General features: G+C 43.6%; 1 protein-coding gene across 2 annotated transcripts; it reads left to right on the top strand.

Moving 5' to 3' along the window:
- The first annotated feature begins 18 nt into the window (after positions 1-18).
- Positions 19-24,200, top strand: LOC139471421 (cartilage matrix protein-like). Of its 2 annotated transcripts, none has more exons than XM_071253797.1 (10): positions 19-219; positions 4,555-4,582; positions 12,069-12,344; positions 13,556-13,861; positions 14,270-14,317; positions 16,815-17,088; positions 17,482-17,771; positions 18,808-18,837; positions 19,125-19,682; positions 20,697-24,200. In XM_071253797.1, exons 1-10 carry the CDS (start codon positions 172-174, stop codon positions 20,702-20,704), a joined length of 1,866 nt encoding a protein of 621 aa, XP_071109898.1. In that variant the 5' UTR covers positions 19-171; the 3' UTR covers positions 20,705-24,200. The 2 variants fall into 2 exon arrangements, with proteins under 2 accessions (XP_071109898.1, XP_071109889.1); XM_071253788.1 differs by having other exon boundaries at positions 16,812-17,088.
- The last annotated feature ends 1,740 nt before the right edge of the window (positions 24,201-25,940 follow it).

Here is a 25,940-nt window from a genome sequence, read left to right as displayed (position 1 = left end):
GTTTGCGTCACGGTTGAGACCGCCTTACTCATTGTGGCGGGAGCCGAGCAGCTATAAGCGGAAACTAGGATGAGAAAACCCTACATTTAAAGACAGGTGTGGATAGCCCCTCTCCAGTCGGACTCGACACTCTGTGAGCGACACACTTACATCGCCAAACTGTGGAAACTGATGATGTGGTCTGTGCTACAGGTCTGCGCTCTTGCCTTAACCCTCAAGGTAAGTAAACGTTACCTACCTACCTACCTATATATACATATATACCTGCTCGCGACGCCGGCTGACGAGACTTGACATCTCAGAGCGCACTGACCTGTCGTACAGACTATTTAATGGCTAGGCAAGTATGTAGCTGGTTTGACTGGAGTTGTTCAGACAATGCAGTGAGTTGCGTTATCTGTTTCACCTGCTACAGTTTGAGGCCTATATTACGATACAAGAGCAGCTATATATGTATGCAGGGAGAGAGCAGTGCCTCAGTTGTGATATTGAGTTGTCTTGCATGAGACTTCTGATAAGGTGATTGTATATAAGCCTGGTATTCTATTTTCGGTTTCGGTTGCTTTGTATGGCCTCTGTCAGAAGTTTCATTGCATTTAATTGCACAATGGCCTGTCACTGAAGGTGTTCACCATCTGCTTTCATGGCCTGTCACTGAAGGTGTTCACCATCTGCTTTCATGGCCTGTCACTGAAGGTGTTCACAATCTGCTTTCACGGCCTCTCACTGATGGTGTTCACCATCTGCTTTCACGGCCTGTCACTGAAGGTGTTCACCATCTGCTTTCATGGCCTGTCACTGAAGGTGTTCACCATCTGCTTTCATGGCCTGTCACTGAAGGTGTTCACCATCTGCTTTCACGGCCTCTCACTGAAGGTGTTCACCATCTGCTTTCATGGCCTGTCACTGAAGGTGTTCACCATCTGCTTTCATGGCCTGTCACTGAAGGTGTTCACCATCTGCTTTCATGGCCTGTCACTGAAGGTGTTCACCATCTGCTTTCATGGCCTGTCACTGAAGGTGTTCACCATCTGCTTTCATGGCCTGTCACTGAAGGTGTTCACCATCTGCTTTCATGGCCTGTCACTGAAGATGTTCACCATCTGCTTTCACGGCGTGCCACTGAAAGTGTTGATGATCTGCTTTCATGGCGTGTCACTGAAAGTGTTGACGATCTTAGCATATGGTCTTCATCTGAGAGCTTTAAATGCTATATGGTGAAACGCAAAGTCATTATGGCAGTAGAAGTTATGTTATCCTACCAAAAGTTCGAGACAAACAGAGTACTCATAGTTCGAGACAGACGGAGTGCAGATATTGGAGCTTTGTGTAGATACCGGTTCCACTGTAACATCGTCTCCACTCACCAGTTGGGTAACTGGAATCCGATGATTCAGTGCATAGACACACTGAACATGGTTGGGGGCCATGCCTTGTTGGCACGTTATTGATTTCAGGATAACACCAGCTCGTATTGACATTAAATGTGCGTGATTGCAAGGTTGGAGTAAGGTGACATTAAATGGTTATAAGAAGCATATTAATAGAGCGTGCTGGAATGTCCCTGTCATGATCGATATGAAATGTCAATGCACATACTTTGATCGATGACAGTTCAGACTCTCGTTCTTACAATTAAAACATCGTTAGATGCACAATTATAACATCGTTAGATGTACCGACAGTCTCTCTCAATAGGGTTTAAGTCAATTTATCAGCCCTTTTTTATACGGTTTTCAAAACAACTTCGCCGAGCAAGTGATTTACATAACTATAAAACGACCGTCTTCATATCAAAATGTCCTTCGCCTTTGTACAACCCTGCTCGGCCTTAGTCAGTGAATTACGGAGGTTGTCGTGGCATGGTTGGTATCTCTCGACACTTCACTGTGGCGGATATAGGACCGCTGAAGTGTATACAATTGTTTCATGCTATTACTTCACAGGTCAACTATGCCTATATGACTCAGGTTGTTACTAAGACATCTGAAGTGACGAACACATCGAGGCTGGATACACCACGAGGCTTAAGATTGACAGAGACAGTGAGTGCGTGTATGTGTCTGTGTGCGTGTATGTGTCTGTGTGCGTGTATGTGTCTGTGTGCGTGTATGTGTCTGTGTGCGTGTATGTCTCTATGTGCGTGTATGTGTCTGTATGTGTGTATGTGTCTGTGTGCGTGTATGTGTCTGAGTGCGTGTATGTGTCTGTGTGCGTGTATGTCTCTATGTGCGTGTATGTGTCTGTATGCGTGTATGTGTCTGTGTGCGTGTATGTGTCTGTTTGCATGTGGGTCTGTGTGCGTGTATGTGTCTGTGTGCGTGTATGTGTCTGTGTGCGTGTATATCTCTGTGTGTGTTTGTGTGTCTGAGTTGCGTGTATGTGTCTGTGTGCGTGTATATCTCTGTGTGTGTTTGTGTGGCTGTGTGCGTGTTTGTGTGGCTGTGTGCGTGTATGTGTATGTATGCGTGTATGTGTCTGTGTGCGTGTATGTGTCTGTGTGTGTTTGTGTGTCTGTGTATGTTTGTGTGTCTGTATGCGTGTATGTGTGCGTGTATGTGTCTGTGGGCGTGTATGTGTATGTGTGCGTGTATGTGTATGTGTGTGTTTGTGTGTCTGTGTGTGTTTGTGTGTCTGTATGCGTGTATGTGTGCGTGTATGTGTCTGTGTGCGTGTATGTGTCTGTGTGTGTTTGTGTGTCTGTGTGTGTTTGTGTGTCTGCATGCGTGTATGTGTGCGTGTATGTGTCTGTGTGTGTTTGTGTGTCTGTGTGTGTTTGTGGGTCTGTATGCGTGTATGTGTGCGTGTATGTGTCTGTGTGCGTGTCTGTGTGTGTTTGTGTGTCTGTATGCGTGTATGTGTCTGTATGCGTGTATGTGTATGTGTGCGTGTATGTGTCTGTATGCGTGCATGTGTCTGTGTGCGTGTATGTGTCTGTGTGCGTGTATGTGTGCGTGTATGTGTGTCGGTGTACGTGTGTGCTTTCGTTGGGTTAGGGTGGATTAATTCAATAGATGACGACCCCAACAAATTAGCCTTTTAACAAACAATATTAGTTAAGATTGATTATGGATGTAATGTGAATGAATAATTAACCATAATCGCTTGAGCACACATGATAATCATTTGTACATTAATAAACATATATCCTAGTTTCGGGTATTTAGTCATGAAAATCATAAACGGTTATTTGTTAAAGACCCTGATAGGCGAATAAGCGCTACTGATAAATATATACTGGTAAAGGCCTGTATAACCAGGAAAGCACGCCGTACATATATATATATATATGTCAAGTCTCATCGGAAATAGATCAGACGACATGGACTGGTCCCTCTGAAATATAAGTATATCATTTTCTGTCACACAAAACGATTTGCACAGGGTAATCTACCCAGGTTATCTCAATATAACCCAGCAGGTATATATAGAGCACACATCTCAACCACACCCAGATCTCATTGTCAGACCAACACACAAAGCTCTATCACAGGTCATCACAGACCATAACCAATGCTTGCTTATTATGAAGAGAAGTGAAATACTTGTCATCTACTGCAGGTTGTGACACTGCACTTGCGTCCACAATTATGAACTGACGTACATGAAGTCAATGATGTCCCACTTACTGATGTTGTCCTCAGTGGGTGGCCTAGTGTTAGAACGCCTTTAGAAATGAAATGTATAACATAATCAGCCTGAATATTTCTCATTTCGCTCCCCGGTACATGGCCAACAGTTTACACCCTTTGGTTTGACAGATATGTGCATTCGACCTTCACCTTGCATGTCACATTTAACACGGAACATGCTACGAATAAAAGTCGTCGACTGAGTGTGTTTATTTTCTCGAGTCGATTCTAGACGCAAGGCAAACAGCAGAAGAAAGTAAACGCAGTCAGTCTCATTATTTCTGTCGATGTGTGCGTCGCGACTGATAAGGTTCTTATTATATAACCACTTATTACCCGGACTTCAGGGATATAGAGTTTAACATCAACGTTGTGTCACGATCAAACATTGCAGCGGTATTCGAGGCATCTACAGACTACATTTGCCAAGGTGACTTTTGAAATTCAACTAGTTCTAGTCTTTCAGCATTTTATAACTGAATATGTATTACAAACGATTACATTTCAATGTACACTCAAAGCTGAAATGGTACAATCCCCAGCACGAACACACACACACCACTGTTAAACCACGTGAACCCCTTTAACTCGATATATCGCTTATGACGAAGTAACATTAAGGTCCCGACACATTCTTTATCTACACTAAGTTTCGGACAGACACTTCAGTCGAGCTTCGGGTAACTGGATCTGTCGATTGTCTCGGGTTTTACACGTTTCACCATATGCGAGAAATGTATTTGACATAAGAATGAGTTTTCAAGGACTGATTCCATGGGCGAGAAAATTGTTAAAAGATATGTGGATCTGAACTATGCAGTGAGTGGTAATATCCCTGCAATACAGTGACAGAAAACATGAATAAAGGTGACTTCTTCTATTCATCCATACATTTAATATTCAACACTTTTTCTCATTCCAGGTCGGCTGTCACGCGGAGAAGATAACAGGTAGGAGAAGTTTTCTCGCCTAGAGGTCTAGTCTAACCTGGTCCTCCCGAGAGAGAGAGAGAGAGAGAGAGAGGGGGAAAGGGGGTAGCAAATTGGACATATATAATATAGGGACATGTTTAGCTGTATTCATAAAAACTGCTCGACACAGAACAGAATAACATTGACTTTCAATGTGTTTTTCTCCGGGAATACTGATCGTAAGAGGCGACTATGCTTGGCGTAAGAGGCGACTAACGGGATCGGGTGGTCAGGCTTGCTGACTTGGTTGATGCATGTCATCCTATCCCAATTGCGTAGATCGACACTAATGATATCAATCACTAGATTGTCTGGTCCAGATTGCCGTCAAATAGCTGGAATCAGTAAACCCCACAACGGCCTCACACGCTCTCAATAGACCCCAAAATGACCACCTAACACCTCAAGACACAAAAAACAACCTTATCTGTCTAACGGGGCCTCTACACACAAAACCAACAACATTATCTGTAAAACACGGAAACGACACACAAAACTAACAACATGATCTGTCTAAGACGACCTCAACAGTCTCCAAACCACCAAACCTGTTTTCTTGTCAAAAGAAAATCATACGTGAGAGCAATGTTACGTGATTATTTTATCAGTGAAATTACTTCTAAATTACAAACACAACAGAATGTTCTACTCTTTTAACTGATACTCAAAGTATGTCTGTAATGCTAACTCTGTTGACATCTATGATTTGATAGTGTGTGCGTCAACAAAATTATGTCCGTGATTTACGATGGATTATAACATACTCTCTTGGTATTACACGAGCGTCCTGTTGGCTGCCTGTGTTTGAATAGCGTGGCGGGTCAAGGTCACGGGTGGCTGCCGGGTAAATTTCTGTGTAGATTCCTTAGTTTCAGTTCAGTTCTCGGAATTATAGGAGGAAGTAGGACGTGTGTTTATTTACACCATGACATGTCTTTTCGTGACTTTTACAGGGCTCGTTTTGCCAGTTCAGTCATGTCCCGTGTCATCCCGATAGGTACACACTGTCCTGTAGCGTTGGAACGTATTCACTGAAATATACTGACTCGTTTTGCATCGAATTCTCACATCCTTGAGTCATAAATCTTTCCTCAAGGTCATGGCCACAAACATAAATCTTTGCTCAAGGTCATGGTCACTTCATCAGGAAGACGATCAAAGTAAAACACACCTGAAGGACATCCTGTCCGCAACGTCAATATGGATGACGTCAAACCGTTATTACCTGCGCAGGCAAACAAGTGACGGGGGTAACCTATGGTCTCAGCCCTAAGCGTATGTCACGCTGTCATTACGTCTCTCGGGTTAAAGGTTATGAATCACACACAATGTGTGACAATAGAACCACGCCGAGCCAAGTTTCTGATGGACGCTCTGTGCACAACATGGCCAGCTCAGGCCGCTTGGCTCCCTTATCTAGACATGTGAAGCCTATTTCTTGTGTCCCCGCCGTGATATTGCTGGAATATTGCTAAAAGTGGCGTAAAACTATATTCACTCACTTATTCAGACAGAGATTGACAACACCTGCAATACCATTGACTCTCGGCATAGTGAATACATGCGAGGGATCTCAAATGTCTGCTTGAAACTTTTTTTCAATTTTTTTTTTCATTATTTATTGTGTTTGTGTTTGGTTTTTAGGGGGGGGGGGGGGGCTTTTATTACACCCATAAAGGAAATAATTTAGGTCATTTTTCGTATTTTATCTTTTAGCGATTAATAATCCAGTGAACGTGACTGCACTTGACCTACTTATACCCCTCGTGTATATTAACACCGTTGGAGAAAGACTACACTTGAGTAGTGATATTTAAATCCTTTTGCACTGAGTGTGTGAGTGTCATTTGAAAGTTAAAGGTTCCTGGGGAATCGGGTTTTGTTGAGATTGTGAGTGGTGGTGCGTGTTATCTATAGAAGGTAAATCATTCAGACAGTTTAATTATCAGAAGCCAATACCATTTGACATATACAGGATATAATATATAGTTCTTTTGTGTGTTCTTTTGAAAAATAACTTTCCGTGTAACTCTTTTGCGTTGAGCCGCATAAACAGACTAAGTTTCTATCTTTTAAAATAGAGTGTCAACTTTATTATCTGATACTGAACTGAGGAAACTAGATACACTCTATAACAAATCAGTGGCCTACTAGATCATCAGATCTACGTACTTAGAATTAGATCATCAGATCTACGTACTTGAGGTTAGATCATCAGATCTACGTACTTGAAGTTAGATCATCAGATCTACGTACTTGAAGTTAGATCATCAGATCTACGTACTTGAAGTTAGATCATCAGATCTACGTTCTTGAAGTTAGATCATCAGATATACGTTCTTGAAGTTTGATCATCAGATCTACGTTCTTGAAGTTAGATCATCAGATCTACGCACTTGAAGTTAGATCATCAGATCTACGTACTTGAAATTAGATCATTAGATCTACGTTCTTGAAGTTTGATCATCAGATCTACGTTCTTGAAGTTAGATCATCAGATCTACGCACTTGAAGTTAGATCATCAGATCTACGTTCTTGAAGTTTGATCATCAGATCTACGTTCTTGAAGTTAGATCATCAGATCTAAGTACTTGAAATTAGATCATCAGATCTACGTTCTTGAAGTAAGATCATCTGATCAACGTTCTTGAAGTAAGATCATCAGATCTACGTACTTGAAGTTTGGACACGGGGTGGCCACAATGACAGGTGGGTGTGGATGTATCTTGAGGCAACTATCCAACTATGTTATAGTAACGCGAGTACGTGCAGAGAAGCTCGAAACAAACAGTTTCACGTCGGCCAAAATACTGACTGTTCTCTGACCTATCGAGTACAGAAATAACTAGTTATTGATTACCCGAGGGATCACACCAGAATAACCTCCTCGCAGACACTTTAGCTGTCACGCCTTGTAATTGAGTACTGTTCAAAGCGGCGATAAACGCACCTCCCTCACTTACTGGAATCACACACGTCTAGGACATGCTGGTGTGTCGGGCTACCTGATCCCACTGAGCACACGTCTAGGACATGCTGGTGTGTCGGGCCACCGGACCTCACTGAGCACACATCTAGGACATGCTACTGTGCCGGGCCACCTGACCCCACTGAGCACACGTCTAGGACATGCTACTGTGCCGGGCCACCTGACCCCACTGAGCACACGTCTAGGACATGCTACTGTGTCGGGTACCCTGACCCCACCGAGCACACGTCTAGGACATGCTACTGTGCCGGGCCACCTGACCCCACTGAGCACACGTCTAGGACATGCTACTGTGTCGGACCACCTGACCCCACTGAGCACACGTCTAGGACATGCTACTGTGTCGGGCCACCTGACCCCACTGAGCACACGTCTGGGACATGCGACTGTGTCGGACCACCTGACCCCACTGAGCACACGTCTGGGACATGCGACTGTGTCGAGCCACCTGACCCCACTGAGCACACGTCTAGGACATGCTACTGTGTCGGACCACCTGACCCCACTGAGCACACGTCTAGGACATGCTACTGTGCCGGGCCAACTGACCCCACTGAGCACACGTCTAGGACATGCTACTGTGCCGGGCCAACTGACCCCACTGAGCACACGTCTAGGACATTCTACTGTGTCGGACCACCTGACCCCACTGAGCACACGTCTAGGACATGCTACTGTGCCGGGCCACCTGACCCCACTGAACACACGTCTAGGACATGCGACTGTGTCGGGCCACCTGACCCCACTGAGCACACCTCCTGGGCGTGGGTGTTCCTGGTACCACTAAATCAGCAATTGTAACCTGATCCGATCTATCTGAACAAGCATTGGGAAATGAACGTTGTCTCTTCAATAGGCTCAGACATCTGTATTATTCATCACTGCTGGAGCCATGGTGAGTGATAGGGATGAAATGGTATTCTCCTCGCAATGAAATTGTCGAAACGACCCGTGTAACAGTGCTTGACAAAAACCAGGAAATATTTCAACTGGATAACATTTGTTTATACTGATTTTCTTATCACGTTGTTTGCTCTCGCCCGAACGGATAGGCTTTGCATCATGTAACAGTTTTATCAGCGAATGTTCATATTACAAGAACTGCTCGGTGCGGTTTCATTAAAACAAAGGGCAATTGTACTCGCGAGATGTCGAAATACGACCCGAGAGCCAAACCTTACCAGAGTGAAACCACTTCTTCAAAGCTATAAAAGTTTTTCAAGACTCCAACATTCACGTCAACCCTGTTTTCTGAAGCCACTTGATAAGGAACATAAGGTACTTCATTATGATATTCAAGATATAACGTAAAGGTTAGTGTCCGTTATGGCCTGGTGGGGTAGCCTAGTGGTTATAGGGTTGACCCTTCACGCTGCAAACTGGGTTTGATTCCACTCACTCACTCACTCACTCACTCACTCACTCACACACTCACTCACTCACGCACGCACGCACGCACGCACGCACGCACGCACTCACACACTCACTCACTCACACACTCACTCACTCACTCACTCACTCACTCACTCGGAATACACATAGAGACTCAAGGAGATCATGGCCACTCAAGACAGCCCTCTATATACTTACTGGGGAATTATGGGGATTCCCCCAGCCCAAACTGCGTATGTACTTCCCACTAGATTACAGGACTGATTCTCTTATCAATGTCATGGAGATAACAGTGTATATATCCACATGTTCCCCGTGAGCTACAGCACATTTACCCAACTAGTCATCATTAATCAGCAGATGACGAGAAGTATCGTCATTTGTCAGGAAACTAGTACATAATTCAAGACCGAGCGATAATGTTTTCACTCGTCACCGAGGATATGTGATCGATTTGAAGAGCGCTAAAACCGAGATATCACTTGTGACTCAAGCTTGGGGTGAGGGAGAAGCTTGCAATGGCAGATATGGTTTGCTGAAATGTGTTTTGAGTAATTGTGGGGAATTATTTTGGTTATAAAGGGCAAAGGTTTTATCTAAACAAATATAATATCTTCTTTAATCGTGATGTAATATCGAATAAAGATACGACAAAGTGTAATATTCCTCTCTCGATCAGGGCAGGGCCCCGTTTGGCAGAACAATCACCTTCATAAACCGTCAAACAACAATGCGTCAAACTAGAAGGGTCCTTAAAAATGCTCGACTCATCCGAATGTTAAAGTGTAATGTCATTACACTCATTAATTAGTAATAAATAGTTCAGATATAACGAACATATATTATCATATATATTACGGTTATTGTATTTAAGTGTTTTGTTAACGCACAGGTTATTTCTTTTAAACGTTCCATACAGCGGTATATCCAAGCTTGACTGTAGTTAGGTTCTTGGCAAACGTTGGCTGAACTGTTTTGAATCATGTATTCACATGATTCAACTGGATTAGTCATGCGATATCGTGTTTGAATTCTAAAAGCTAAGAACTCTCTCATCGATGACATGAAAGGTATTCATTTAGCCATCACTCAATGAGTAGGACCCACGACCAATATACCGCGCAGAGAGCTCCAAATACGAAGTAAGGATATACCGAAAACTCGGCTGTAAAGCACCTGATAATTGCAATGAAAGTTCATGAAGCAATGGAGCTGTAACGATACACTATGCAGCTATACATATCTCGATAATAAAACCGCGAAACTGTACACGTAAACTAATCATATATAATACATTCGACACAATGATAAGACAATGGCTTGGGACATTATGTACACGACACGAGGAGGTTGTAAGTGTTGTACAGTTTTACATGTCAACCTAAAATTTATGGAGGACAGGGGTTGAAAGGGGGCGGGGGCAGTCGTCTAAGGCGCTGTAATTCGCTGTGCAGAGTTGCGTCCCTTGGGCATGCAAGGAACCTATAATTGTTCGAATCCCGGTTCGCCCCGATGACGATTCTACGTTTGTCAGCACTATACCAGTACTCGTGGGTTTCACCAAAGTGGTAAACATCTGACACCTGCATCACTTCGCCTTTCCCCCACATCAAGCTGACACGCCGTAATAAACATACTGTTCAAAGCAGCTCTAAACCCTACTCACTCACTTATGGATACTTAATCATTTGGTGTCGATAAATAGCTAACCGGAACGATACTCAGCTGCTGTGTGGTGATGCACCGATGCTTCATGACGTTGTTTCAATCCTTGTATAAACTGATAAGGGTTTTTCATGAAGTTGTTTTTAACTTTTCCTCAAGACCCTAAAGAAAGGTATACGTCGGCCACCCCAGTCTCTTGTTCAGCATTAGAAACCCGTGAAGATCCGGGTTGGAATATGTCTTCAACAACAAGTTCTGGCAGTAAAAGGCGACCATGCATGCGGGTCGTAAGAGGCAACGAACGGTATCGGGTGGTCAGGGTCGCTGACTTGGTTGATACATGTCATCGCATCCCAATTGCGTGGATCGATGCCCATGCTATCAATCACCGGATCTTCTGGTCCAGACACGATTATTTACAGACTGCCATCATATAGTGCGGCGTTAAACTACTAACAAAGAAAGAATGTTAAGCCAGAGCGGTGTTCAAATACTCAGGTACAGTATCAATTCGTAATACGCCCACAAACGGTCTATTTCATTGTGTTGTTTAGTTTGTATTGGGGTTACATGTATCTGTTCAAAAGTAGCTCATGTTACCAGCATGCAATGCGAGCTGCACACCAACAGTGGTATAACCTCACCGCCTGGGAGAACCGGGGATCTTGATAGGTTCGGCAGTTGACCAAATGTGACAGTTTCCCTCCCACACGCACAGCCAGTACAATAACCCGAACAATGTATGTATAAACACATATTGTTTATATTAATGTCAATCCCCACACACACGCCCTGCACTCCCCCACATCGCCTGATGTTCGGAGCTTGGGGATGGGGGACATTATGCACTTGTCACGTGACTGGAAGGGTGATCAGTGCAAAAACAATAGTACCCATAAATGGTGATGTATCATTAAGTGCAACTTTTGTACCGACATTAAAGAGAAATAGAAACAAATAAAAAGATGAACTGATTTTTTAAATATACAAATAAATGAATACAAATGTGAAATACAAGTAAATCACTAAATATTAAATTAATGAATTGGTGAATCAATAAACGAATGGTATTTTTTCTAACCTTTTTTATCCTACATCTCATTTCATTTCTAAAGTTGATTCGGCTGCGCGGAAGCCTAATGATTAAACTCCTTGTTTTATTCCCCACAGGGATACATGAGCGAAACTCAATCTTTTTGTCCATTCGTGTGAGATTGATGAAGTATTGCAAACTGACCTGTAAACACTCACTCACTCACGCACACTCTCACTCACCAACGCTCTCACTCACTTACTCACTCACTCACCTACTCACCCAAACTCTCACTCACTCACTCACTCACTCACTCAGTCGCTCATCACTCACTCACTCACTCACTCGGGCCGCCAGTTGAGGATGTAATGCTGTGTACTTACAGATCACCTCGAATGTCACGAGAAGGTCGCCGACGTCGTGTTTGTCCTCGACTCCTCTGTCAGCCTGTGGGAGAAAGACTTCGCCGCCCAACTCGACTTCGTGCAGATGTTAGTGGACACATTTGCCGTTGGTCCCAAAAACATCCGAGTTGGTATTATGACCTTTGGGACAGACGTGAGGCTGGACTTCAACCTGAAGGAACACCAGACCAAGAAAGGGTTGAAGACCGCCATCGGTGAAATTGCCTACCTGGGTGAACGACAAGGAACAAACACGGGTAGGTTGTGTGACAGTAAAACATGCATAAAACCTAGTTTGGGGGATATTCTAATTTGGGTACATCGTTTGGGAAGTCCATCTTCCTGTCACTCCTCACCCGCCCTGGTCCCTCCTCATCCCCTTCCAACATCAGACACCCCCGACCCTCCACCCCGACCTCCTTCACCCCACATACCACATCCGGCACCCGACCCACTGTCGACGCCAACCTAAACCCTCCCTGTTACACTGCAGTTTCCTTTGTATGATAAGATCAAAACAGTACGACTGACCTCTGGAGCCACAATTTAAACTCAATACTCTGTAATTATCTTTTACGCAAAGGGTCATGACATGCAGCCTCTCCGTACATACACGGGAAGTGGCTGTTCTGCTCAAATGGCCACAAGTAGCCAAGGAGTGCAGCTCACAATGACCAGCTTCAACCCCCACCCCCAGGGTTGCCCTGGTGCAGGCATCATCCCGCTGACCTTGTCAATGGTTCCACCAATAGGGATGAGAGAGATGCATGCCCTTGCATGAGATTTATGGAAAATTCAACAGACTGAGGGTGGTGTGGAGCGTTGTATTCGAAGTCAAGCGGATCCTTCGCATGTTGCATGTGTCAGAGAGTGCGAAATGCGATGCCAATGGTCTGTCCCGTTCCTCTGGTGTTATCACTGAGGTGAAGACGTATTGCAGCAAATCAGTGATGACACTCCTACTGCAACTGAATGTGTTATCCTGGTACGTGAACCGTCAAGATAACATTTCAGAAAAACGAAATTCCTTTGAAGCAATCAAGTTTGATTTGTGAGGTAGACTTGTTCCTGAATAGTCCATGCTGACGGGAACGGTTGGTAACCAGAGGAACGAGTTGCAGAAAGGCTGGATGAAGGACGACATAAACTCTCAGCTGTATTTGAATGCCAGTGTTGATCATTATACTCCATACATGTACAGCCCCAGCCACAACTACCCTTACAGACCACCATGACAAAGACAGGATTTTAATGACCACAGCATTAGAACCATTTACCTAATGGTCTTTGAGGGCGGTTTAGGAATACCAAATCCTTTTACTAGATTTAACTAATAACACCTCCACATCATTTTTGGTATTTATGTTTGCATGTTTCACATTTTTGTCTAGTTTGGGATAAGCGGCCATCATTTGGACCACGCTTCAAATGTTTTGCCTTCGCCATTCACGAACATATTTATCCACAGGAGAAGCGCTTCAATACGCCCGGTCGAAGATGTTCGAGAAGGAGAACGGCGGCCGTGACTCTGCAGGCAAGGTCATCATCCTGATCACGGACGGCTATTCCCACAACCTCACCAAGACTCTCTGGGAGGCATCCATGGCCCACAGCGACGGCATCGAGGTGTTCGCCATTGGGGTGGGGCTGGGGAAGGACGACAGAGAACTCCGGGGTATCGGATCCACCCCCAAGGACAAACACGTGTTCCGGGTGGACAACTACAACGCCCTCCCCAACATACAGGAGGCGCTGGAACATATGTCCTGTGAGCGTAAGTAGGCGGGTTTGTCACAGGGTAGTATATCCACCATGAAAATGATGTTGACAACATTTGTTTATTAATGGGGGCATGGGTGGCGTCCCTTGGGCAAGCCAGGAGCCTGTGATCGTGGGTTCGAATCCAATTTAGCTCTGATTGTTTCTAGGTTTCTCAGCACTATACCCGCTCTCGTGGATTTTACCAAATTGGTAAACGTCTGACACGCTGTGATAGAGATGGAATACTGTTCAAAGCGGCAATAAACCAAACTGGCTCACTAGTTTAGTTTGGGTGATACAAGCGTGCGTCAGTCATCTGAATAAATCATTATTGCAAATGTGTGTTAGTTGCTGTCCCATGTTTCGATACGACTGAAATATATAAATGTCAGTGTCGCTCATTTGTGTTTCCATATTGCAGGTCCCAGCAACAACCAGAGCAAGACAGAACCTTCTGTAAAGCCAGACAGTAAGTTTCCCTGAGTTTTGTAAATCGTTTAATTTGCAATCTAAAAAACAGCAAAGGGTCATTAATCAATTGATAAAAACATGTCCCCATCTCCTCTCATGCCAACTTCCCGAGGCAAGCGTGTCCACTAGCCTGTATCAAAGCCTAGAAGAAAAAAGACTTTGATAAAAAGGCAAGTGGAAGCTCTTGACTCAGGAAGATGCTCTTATACCCACACACGCGAAACCAAACACTTACACATACACATACACATACACATACACATACACACACCATCGCCACACATCTTCACACTCACACAACCACATACATACACACGAAAACAACCACACACATACGCCGCAAACACACACAGACATACACGCACTCATACACATATACAATCATACACAACACATACAAACACATACGCACACACACACACACACACGCACGCACACACACACAACCACACACACACACACAACCACACACACACAAACACAAACACACACAAACACACACAAACACACACATACACATACACTACATTTCTCTTCTGTCTGTGCCTGACTTTCTGATCGGCATTTTGTGAGGATAGATGAAGTACAAATACAGAACGTCTCAGTCTGCGCGAGAAGACATAACAATACCGCCACAGGCAGATGTGTCACACACATTCCTCCACACATGCTATAATATTTGAAGTCTCAAGTCCATGGCGGGCAATGCAGACACACAAATTCGTCGCGTATCTGAGCACTGAATACAAAGGGACGTTGTCAGATATGGTGAACACATTGGGTCAAAACGTCCTAGCTTGTGAAATCAAATATAAAGCAGTTATCCTGCTAATCACGCAAGATAAGCTTTACACAGAACGAATCATAATAAATATTCTAAAAACATAACCCAAATGAGACCACACCCACATATATATTTTTCCGAGTTATACACCTGTTCGTTACTAATGAGAAGCAAGTTTCTATGAGATACAGAATAACAGCCCACAAAGGCCTAATTGGTTAACTTCACTAACGGGTTTGGGGTGAAATTAGACTCTCTCGTTCGATCATGTGAAGCGAACTCCTAAAAACATGAATTAATTAATCCTGATCATTGATATTCCAGCAGTTGATGAGATATTAACATGATAATATCACTAAAGATAATATCATATTCGAAATAACATAAAAAATCAAGGACGATTTTCATTTGAAAATATAATTCTACTCAGTGGCGTCACTGAGGGAGAAAGGACTAAGCACAAAAAATATTTCTTTTGGTAATTGGCCGATGAAGTAGGTAGAAATGTATAACAGTATACGCTATGGAACAAACTTTATTAGAAGTAGTTCTAAGAAAACAGTTATTGTGCTGAAGGATGCTATAAGTAGTTGTGAATGTAGTAGTACATGATGTGGTGGTGAATGAAGCAGCTTCTTCGCGTCGATTGCAGGATTTGCAATGCATGCGTACCGTCAACTTGGCGTCGACAGATATTTTCCTAATCTTCCTATGTTTTAATCAAGACGCTCAAGTAATTTGATACACTTCGGTAAGACCTATTTAATAACAATATGAACCTTCATCATTGATCAGATCGTCTTGACTGGGCGCCGCCATTTTGTTTGAAGCAAATGCAAGTAATATGATAGGTGGAATCTGATTGGTCAATAGAAGGGACATAGAAGGGACATTACCCAAATAGCAACTAGTGGCGCTACGTTCGAGCCACGAAATTCCAGCAAGGGTGGAAACTGGACTTTTAAAGTCAGATAACTCCCTTGCCTCGGGAAGATGATCAAGCAGTTGAATTCAAAGTAATGACAGATGATGTACACTAACAATGCAGACATGCTCATGGAGTACGCTTTCGATCTCAAAACCCCTGTAAGACTCAGATGAACCTGTGTTGACCAACGTGAGCACATGTTTACTGATTTACTTCATACATGGGTTACCGAGTTGCCCAGACCTACTGAAACCCTCGGGTTCGGTGTTCTGGTCAGAAGCCAAGTGACGGTATCATTAAAGCTAAATAGTTTCAATTATTGATTCAGCGGTAAATGAAATTATTTTATTGGATATAATTAACTACGTATTGATAGTATCTGATATGCCTCAAGAAAATTTAGATTTCGCTTGCTGACATAAATACTTTTTCATCAATAATGCAACTTTGATGATAATTTTGCTTCTACGCGTTATTTTGGACTTCCCAGTTTTTTACATGCATCAAATAGAGTGAGTATGTTTTTACGCCGCTTTTAGCATTACTCCCAGCAACATCACGGCTTGGAACACCAGGAAGGGACTTGGAAGAGGTTGCATCGTATGCGATGTATATACTTCCCTTCAGCCAACACAGGTGGAACCTAGTCAACCCTGTTTGCCAGAGATGTGTTAATCTCGATTGGCTCGGGCCAGGAATATTAATAATCGAACGCAGTAGCGTCAGTTGTTGAAGAAGTTGGTGTCCAGATGAACCTGACTAACATGTCTGTGTCTGCAGCAGGATGTGGCGGGAAGCCGGCGGACGTCTACTTCATCGTGGACAGCTCTTCCAGTATATGGAGGCCTGACTTCGACAAGCAGCTGGACTTCATCAAGGAAGTGATCGGTCAGTTCGACTTAGGCCAGGGCAGCACCAGGGTCGGCGTCATCACATTCAGCGACGGCATTCATCCCATCATACCTCTCACCGGAAGTCAGAACCGCCGTGATTTGGAAGAGCAGATCGACAAGGTTCCTTACACTGGTGGCGGAACAAACACAGGTGGCGCCATCAGGTGAGAGAACTGCTGACTTCTTTCCTCAGGAACGGCCATTTTCAGGAGGATTTGTTTTTGGCGCCGTTTCTCTACCGACCCATAGTGACATATTTCGTTTCTGATACCATTTTACACGAAGAAACCCTGATTTGTCTGTCATTTTACGTATATTACCGAAATATGGAACCAAATTCTATACATGGTCGTTCTGTAAAGTAATAGGGAAGGTATTCTCCTGTTCATTTACAATCGTGATATGAGAACACTTGTCGATATTTAAAGTGTTACGATGTTATGAATCACTATCTACTTGTCCGAATGGACAATACAAAGAGTCTATCGCTTTCTTCTGTTCTTAATCTGAGAAACGGAACACCCGAATAATCGCATCAGTCGCCTTGGTGTTCACAGGTTTCTAACCGACCACGCATTTGCCGCTGATATTGCCCGACCGGAAGTTGCTCATGTTGCCATCCTTATGACGGATGGCCAGTCCAAGAACTTGTCGAACACATACATGGAGTCCCGGCGTGCCCACAAAGCAGGCATCTACCTCTTTGCTATCGGCATTGGCCAGTTTGTTGACACACTTGAGCTGAACGACATCGCCAGCAACCCTGACGACGACTTTGTGTTCCAAGTGGACGACTACACAGCTTTAACAAGCATCAAGGACCTGCTCGCTATAAAAGCCTGTCAAGGTATGTGTTCTGAATCTGATCCTAAAAGTGGACCCAAATAGGTGAGAGCTAAACGTCGGAGATTCTGGTGCAGAATAGAACCCCAGCACTTGTGTCGCGTTAGTGTTCCGAGTGCCACTTCCCTTTGCTTATCATTCGCTTGAATATATTCCAATAGTAGCCCTAGCCCTAACCCTGATCATCCGGAAATACCAATTCTCAAGTGTGAGGCTACTCCGAGGACGTGAATCGTTACTAGCTGGAGGATCTCATAGCGGCTTCCATAGTGCTGACTTGGACGTAAACCTTTATTCACTCACTCACTCACTGAGCTTCACCCTAGCTAAATGACCTGTGCGCCGTTCCATAATGCGATCGTCGGGCTACGACTATCACAGGTTTGTGTTCAAGTGTGGGAGTTACGATCGCTCTCAGGAGGTGAGGTGCATTGGGTTTAAGGTCGCGTTCAAGACAGTTCTTTTAAAATTAGATCTTAGTTCTCACTACCGCTGAACAAAGATCTGAAGACATCCACTAACGGGTCACGTCAGATCGTACTTCCGTCCGGCCAATCAGAGCGTCGCTTACCAGATAAAGAAAGTGACAGTCGGAAAGTGCTTTTTAATCATTTATACTCGAAAAATGTAACACAGGCTTACGGGGGAACGACAGTTACGAGCTTTATAAACTGAATCCACACAATCTATTTTATCAAATTTTTAATGCGAGAAAATGTTTCGAAGCGTAGTCGCCAGTTCCAAACAAGTGCAGTAAAGGTGTGTGTATGTGCGTGCGTGCGTGCGTGTGTGTGTGTGTGCTTGAACTAATCAGGACTAATGCCGATTTTATAGTGCTAGACCACCGAGATGCCATGCCTAGCAACAACGACAGCTGATGTCAATCAAACTCAATATTAATACCGGTCATATTGACTAATTATGTTTGACACGCCCAGCGATGACAACAAAAAATTAAGTCTAATCTCCTTTCACCCTTCAGGGCTCTCCTAAGAAATAGTGTAGACCGCGAGATTAATTGCCTCTCTTGTCTGTTTCAGTGCACGACAACTTTATGAAGGATCAACCAGGTGAGTGTCTCCTTCCTCCTTGCGTCAGACAGGTTAATTAACGTGGATTACTCAGTTTGTTCCTGTCTCTTGAGGCATTTATGTTAATTTTGTGCATGTCACAGACTGAGAATGTCTATAATTAGCCTCAACATGCTTCTTCATTTTTAACTCGTTGCTAGGATCTGAAGGAAGTATTCTTAATGTAACGACCTATTTTTATTACGCCCCAAAATAGACTGTATCCATTCCAACAGCTTCTTCAACGGTTATAACATGGTCATTCATTGCATGTCACCTACTTCCAGCCTCGTGCAGCTTTGACACAGCCACTGACGTCATGTTTGTGTTCGACTCCGGTGCTACTGGTCGACGTCATAGTCACATGATCGAAGACCTCATCGGTGACGTAGTCCGCGAGATGGAGTTGAAACACCACGTGACTCGTGCCGGAATCATCCGAGAGTCCTGTTCCCAAACCACCGATATAGGCTTGTCGCAGTACAATAATGCACATGCATTCAAACGTCATTTGAAGAATGTGGAGTATAAAGGACTTCAGCCACTTATTCAAAAGTTAAGGAGGTACAGCTTCAAGCCTCGTTATGGTGGACGGAAGTCATCTCAGAAAATTGCAGTCATATTTGTTGACGATCTACTTGACAATCCAGGGCCGACGATTCTTGAGGCAAGGAGAGCGAAATTCACCAACATCCGGGTCATTGTGGTCGCTACCGGTAACCATTATGATGAGAAGCAGCTGGAGCAGTTAGTGACGTCACCATCCTCAAGAAACGTGGTCCACGTCGACCACTACAAAAACATTGCCGAGGCCAAAGGGAGGTTACTCTATTCAATGTGTGCAGGTAATTGTGTTTGTATTGCATGTGGCCACGTTGTCGAGTTGTTGAATGTTACAGGTTTTACGACAGCTTTTTATAGGCCAAGCACAGTAATTAAAATTTGGCTACAAGCACAGTGTCGGTTAGACAAGCGGATTACTGTAGCGAGCTAAAAACTTAAAACGTGTTCATGAAGGCTCAGCAGAGAACTGGATAAATGCTTAACTTGCCATGCATATCCATCAAAAGAAAACAATAACAAAAAATGTTTTTCTCCATTAATAAGTCCATAATAAGCCCTTCAATTTTGACCAAATTATTTTACTGGCCAGGTTTTTAAAGTGATCGCTTGGCTCACTGAACCTGCGTTGTATTTTGCGATTTGTGGATTTATCGAGTCAGACGTGCTCCAATTTGTAGTATCATGTATTCACTTGAGCTTTTTGTATTTATTAAAGGGTGACATTATAGAGTTGATGTATCGTCCAACCAGTATGTATCAACCTCACCAGAATGTTAAATTGAGTCACCTTGATATCGCGCAAACAAAGAAACTGTATTTAAATTGCTAACGTGCGGCTATGTGCAGAAACACCCACCCCTGCCATTGTATAAGCTGTTACAACCATGACGAATCATAGATTATCATATGTCTGACACACGTCAGACATATTGTGTGATAGTCATTCGCAGAAGGGGGAAAGCGAAAACACGGAGTTTTTCCGCCAGTTTCGTCTTCGGTATGTACGCCTTTGACTTCAAGAAAGTACACTACGTTGACGCTACAACCCGTATCTCCCACCTGACTGTGTACATAAATGATTCCGGGAAATGTGTAATTGGACATTAGACATAGCCACGGAGTTTCATGTCGTCCTACACGCAAGGCCGACAAGTGTTAGTAGTGCTGGAGTTACCTCCCTTGTATTGGGTAACCCCCTCGGTAAATGAATGTAAGTCAAACAGCATGATGCTTGTTCCAAACAGCAAACTGTTGATGCCGAAATGTTTCTAATTGCATTTAATTCCATACTCCAGGTCGATGACGACCTCCACAGACCATGGACATCTGAAGTCTCCAGCAACGATGATTTCCCGAATCAAGGAACAGGGTTTTCGGTACCAGCATCTGACGACTGTCCCGGAGGATGCAGAGCGCGGTGTTGTTAATACTGTGTGGACTTTGTGTCGTGCCACACGTCTCTGGCCACATTCCAGTGATGGCAAGCTCCTTGATATATGTATATCCTATTTATCATGGCGTCGGATCCACTTGTAGATACCCTCGACTACAACAACTTATTATGGGACCAAGGCTTTTTTCTAAATACTATTTGAGTATTTATGTCAACAAGTGTGCTAGTTGTAATCAAAACAAAGTTGACAAAAACGCTCAAAACTTTTGGATTCCACACAAATATTGCCCAATTAAGTGTACCTCTTTATCATCCATTTCGAGATTTCAGTGTGATGTGTGACTAGTATCTGGGCAAAGACAGCACCTGTCCAGTACAGCCTGTTTATTAGCATAGCCAGTTATCAGTACTAATAGCGTTTGTGATACTGATGTGTGTTTTATGTGTGATCTGCACTACGAATGCGTGACTACGTGTGTGCGCAGCACTACGAGTGCGTGAGAACGTGTGTGAACTGCACTACGAGAGCGTGACTACGTGAGTTGCACTACTAGTGCGTGACTACGTGTGTGAGCTGCACTACGAGTGCGTGACCACGTGTGTGGGTTGCACTACGACAGAGTTGCACTACGAGTGCGTGACTACGTGTGTGAGTTGCACAGTTGTCAATGTATTCGAGATTGATGTCACTAAATTGGCCTGCTTCGACAAACGCGAAGATCGTGATATTAGAGATCAGTGGTGCCAAAGACCATACAAATTTACACTTGAGCCCCGAGTGTTTTCGTAAAACATTGCGATAATCCAAGCTGTCGGTATTGTTTTCGGCGGATATGAAACAAGTCGAGTGAAGAAATATATTTAGGTTGATCATATGTACATGTATATACCGTTATTCTGATACCAGAAATAGATCTGACGTATATGACGTATATCTGATTCTTCATGTCAAAGACCATACAAATTTACGCTTGGGCCCGGGTGTTTTCGTAAAACATTTGGATAATCCATGAAGATTAAAATTGCATATTAATTATGAAATGATAGCATGATTTTTTTAGAAATACTTCATTCCCCTCCTGAAAGGGCTGTCCGATATCATTACAAGCCGTGTTTGTATAGATCTGTGAATACAAACCATAAGTTTAAAAACGATGTAATTTTATCCAGTATTTATTTGATTGATACAATTGATATACATGTTGGATGTACATGCGACTGACTGTGATACGATGTTCGGCCAGCACACAGATTTAGCTTTGTTTGACGTCATGTACGTATATCTACATAAGCCGTACATGCCATGCGTGTTTAACTGTATTGTCACCCAGTAGTATGTACATTCCTATGTAGGCCACAAACGCATGTCCGTCGCTCAAGATGCGATCTACTTTATGCATCAAGTTCACTCAGTCTGACCGGGGTGTGTCTGGGCCCCGCTGCACAAAGCTATTTTAGCGTAAAGTTATGTTAACTCTCATATTTTAACATGGGCTTACGGCAGTCGTAGAGCTAACATAGCTTTGTGCAACAGGACCCTTGGTACTGTTGTACAAAACAACCTTAGCGCTATGACTGTCGCAAGTCTATGTTAAGGTATGGGGGTTACGATCACCTTAGCGCTAAGATCGCTTTGTGCAACAGGGCCCTGGACGACAGATGTATCTTTGTGTAGGAACTGATGAAATTCAGTGTGCCATTCCCGGTGTCTCAGCTCTTGGTTATGATACGTATGACTAGCATAGTGTTGCCGAATGAGCGTACGTACGTACGTACATACGTATATGTCTCTCACTCAATTCCGGGAGTCGTCACACAGAGGATTTGGGGATTTTTTATTTCATCCTTCCCTTTTGGGATTTTCATTTGTATATTTTAATATGAATCTATATTTATAAAAGTTATATTTAATTTAATGATGCTGTATATGTAAGTTATTTAATAGCCCACGCCAAATAGAAAATGTTTGTTATGTTACAATGCTTATCATATGCCTATAGTGGTTGTTATGCTGATGGAGTTTCCATTGCTTTATATTTGTTTGCCATTCATGCTGCTTTGAGTATTTCATATTTATAATATTGACCAATCGCCGCCATCGTCTCAATGTACAAAACGATATACGAGGGGTGGCTATAGGGTTCCGAGTCTAACTATGATGGACAGAGAGAGAGACAGAGAGACAGAGAGAGAGAGAGAGATCACAGAATGGATCCAGGGAGAGGTTGCAGGATAGATTGAGAGAGAGGGAGAGATCACATGATGGATTGAAAGAGAGGTCACATGATAGATCAAGAGAGGTGGTTGCTAATTATTTTTCAACAATCCCCTCCGAGGTCCAAACACTTCTGCCAACGATGCTCATGTGGCTGGATCCCATTGGTGTAGAATTCTTCCTCTGGGTGCTGTCAAACGTCCGCCACGTCAGAAATGACGTCATTATCATGTACATAATGTTTGACAGTTCTTTCTTGTTGGCAAGTGATGGAAATCTGACGGTGCCAAATCTGATGAATACGGAGGATGTTCAAGGAGTTCAAAGCCAAAGTCAGATTTGTGCTCAGGTACATCGTCCTGGTGGAGAACACACCTTTAGCGAGTTTTCCACGACGTTTAACCTTGATGTTCTCTCGCAGTTGCCTGGCCAGATTAGCATACTATTATGCTATTTACCATTCATGGTCTGACATTTCGGAAGGTAGGCCAACCGTAGGTTTCCTTTGGAATCCCTGAAACCAAAACCATCCCCTTGCCAGCTGATGGAACATTTCTTTACTTCGGAGGAGGGGAAGGCCTGAGATGTTTCTCCTGCGTGGACTGGTGTGTAGTTTCTGGCTGATAGCGGTGAATCCAAGCCTCATCCCTAGTTACACATCACTCATCAAAATGAGATGAAACTTCTCACGAGAGATGCCTATCATAGGGGCTATGTGAATCACCCAAATAATGTCATGTATTTTAACAGCACTTTCAATGGTTGTGGCAGTTCTTGGATCATATTTAAGGCCCCACCTGAACTCTGCTTCCCACCTCTTAACAGCGGCAAAGGCAGGAACATCATCCCCTAAACGTAACACCGTGCCGGTGTGGATGACAATGAAGTTAGCCCCTTCATTTGGAGATACCTGACAGCGCGGAAGCCAATTTTGACCATATTTATCAACAGGCAATACCTATTCGCTTTGGTGCCCGCAGAAGTGTGCAGCCAGATTGTGTATATGGTCCCAGTGCAGCTGGAAAGTGTAACTCATGTAAACTATTAGAGTGTACTATAGGCTCAGAACTGTTCAGCCACCCCTCGTCTGTTGTTTAATCCATCCATTCTTTGTCCATTACATCTGGTTCTGTTGTGATCACCTGTCTTAGTTTATGCCAAGTTATACGTAAATGTATATCGTGAGCTTATTGGCACAATAAATTGTTGAATGTTCAGCAAAATTAATGAATTTGCTTTATAACCTTTTTTAAAAAACAATGGAATCTGTCTAAGACGCCCAAAGCCCATCCTCGATTATACAATGACACTGTGTTATTTGACCATTCTATTATAGTATATAGTTGTGATAATAGGCATTACGTGTCAGCTTGATTTGGGAGGAAAACCGTAATACAGGTCTAAGTTTTTTTAAACCCCCAATCGCGGGTATGGTGCAGACAAACATAGAAAAAGAATCTCGGCGAGCCTAGGGCCTCACTCATATGTGGGTGTGATGCCGGCTCAGCGAATCACGGCACTTCAGAAGGTCGGGTCACTTGTACGCCCTTCGTGTTATGGACCGCCTCCGTGGTCTAGTGGTAGAGGGTTCGCCCGAAGAGCGGAAATTCCGGGGTTCGATCCCCGGCCGCGTCATACCTAAACACGTTAAAGATGGTACTTGTTGTTACCTTGTCTGGCGCTCGGCATTAAGGGGCTAAAACAAGGACTGGTCGGCTCGGAGTCAGTATACTGTGTCTGAGTGGGGTATTCATGTTAAACTGCTGCATGGTATCTCAGTGAGCTAGCACTATAAATCGGCATCAGTCCAGACTAGTACAAGCAGCCACACACACACACACACACACACACACACACACGTGCATGCACGTCGCAATATAAGTGCAATAACTTGGACGCGACGTTAAACCAAATTTCACCTCACCTCACCTTGTTATGACAACAGATTGGAGATGTAATACTCTGGGTACTCCCGGAAGATTGATTTGCAGAAATTGCTGTGCAATATCTAAAAACGGAAAGTAAGTTTGTACTCTCCAGTTCAAGGTTCTGATCAGAAAATGCCTTTGAAGTGTTTCGCTGGTCTGGTTTCGGGGGGAACATTTTGCGACGGAGTAGTTGAAGCACCTTTAAAATCTCCCAGGCTCAGAGCGTGAAATATAAAATGTATGAAGCGCCAATAAATATAAGCACTACACTCGAAAAATCAACACGTGATGCAAAGAAAAATCAGCCGCAAACTGTGCATATAAGTGGGGAATCGAACACGGGTTTCGACGTGTCGAAGCAACACTACAAATACAAAGAAATTAATATGTAGTTTCTGATTTCATTGACGTAACCCTGTGTTGTATCCAGACACGTAATTATTGCTGACAAGTCTAATCAAACGGTTCGATCAGGCACGATTCCACATGTATGTTAAGCATTTAGACCCAGGAAAACGGAAAACTGGCCCCTGTTAATCTGTCTCCTCGGGAAAACTGGCAATATTCCAGCAATATCACGGCGGGGGACACAAGAAATGGGTTTGTACCAATGTCCGTGAATCGAACCCTGGCCTTCAGCGTGACGAGTGAACGCTTTAACCACTAGGCTACCAATCGCCCCTCCTGAGGAAAACTGACCCCTGAAAATCTGCCACCTTAGGAAAACTGACCCCGAGTAAACCTGTCTGAGTAATATCAATTTAGATAAGTAGATATTAAGTAACTGTGTTTCAATATTACGGTAAGTTAATTACGTTTCCAGTTGTTTTTATAAAGGCTATTGGAGTGTATATAGAGGTGCGAGAACGCGAAAATGTCCTTCAAAGTATTCCATACTTAAGCTTCAGTTTGATGAAACTAACTCTCCAGAAGACTTCATGATAAGAGGGATGACTTCAACTGTCCAGTAGTCATAGTCCCCTTTATGTCAAGCAATATTCCA

This window comes from Haliotis cracherodii, unplaced genomic scaffold (genome assembly GCF_022045235.1).
Source record: "Haliotis cracherodii isolate W230 unplaced genomic scaffold, xgHalCrac1.p SCAF_1, whole genome shotgun sequence".
Taxonomy (NCBI): Eukaryota; Metazoa; Mollusca; class Gastropoda; order Lepetellida; family Haliotidae; genus Haliotis; species Haliotis cracherodii.
This window is presented reverse-complemented; position numbering and strand designations above follow the sequence as displayed.

Excerpts from the sequence above, each read along its gene's own strand:
- LOC139471421 (XM_071253788.1), top strand. The coding sequence starts at position 172 with ATGATGTGGTCTGTGCTACAGGTCTGCGCTCTTGCCTTAACCCTCAAG. Across the intron at positions 220-4,554 it reads CTCTTGCCTTAACCCTCAAG|GTCGGCTGTCACGCGGAGAA; the intron begins GTAAGTAAACGT and ends TTCTCATTCCAG. Across the intron at positions 18,838-19,124 it reads CTTTATGAAGGATCAACCAG|CCTCGTGCAGCTTTGACACA; the intron begins GTGAGTGTCTCC and ends ACCTACTTCCAG.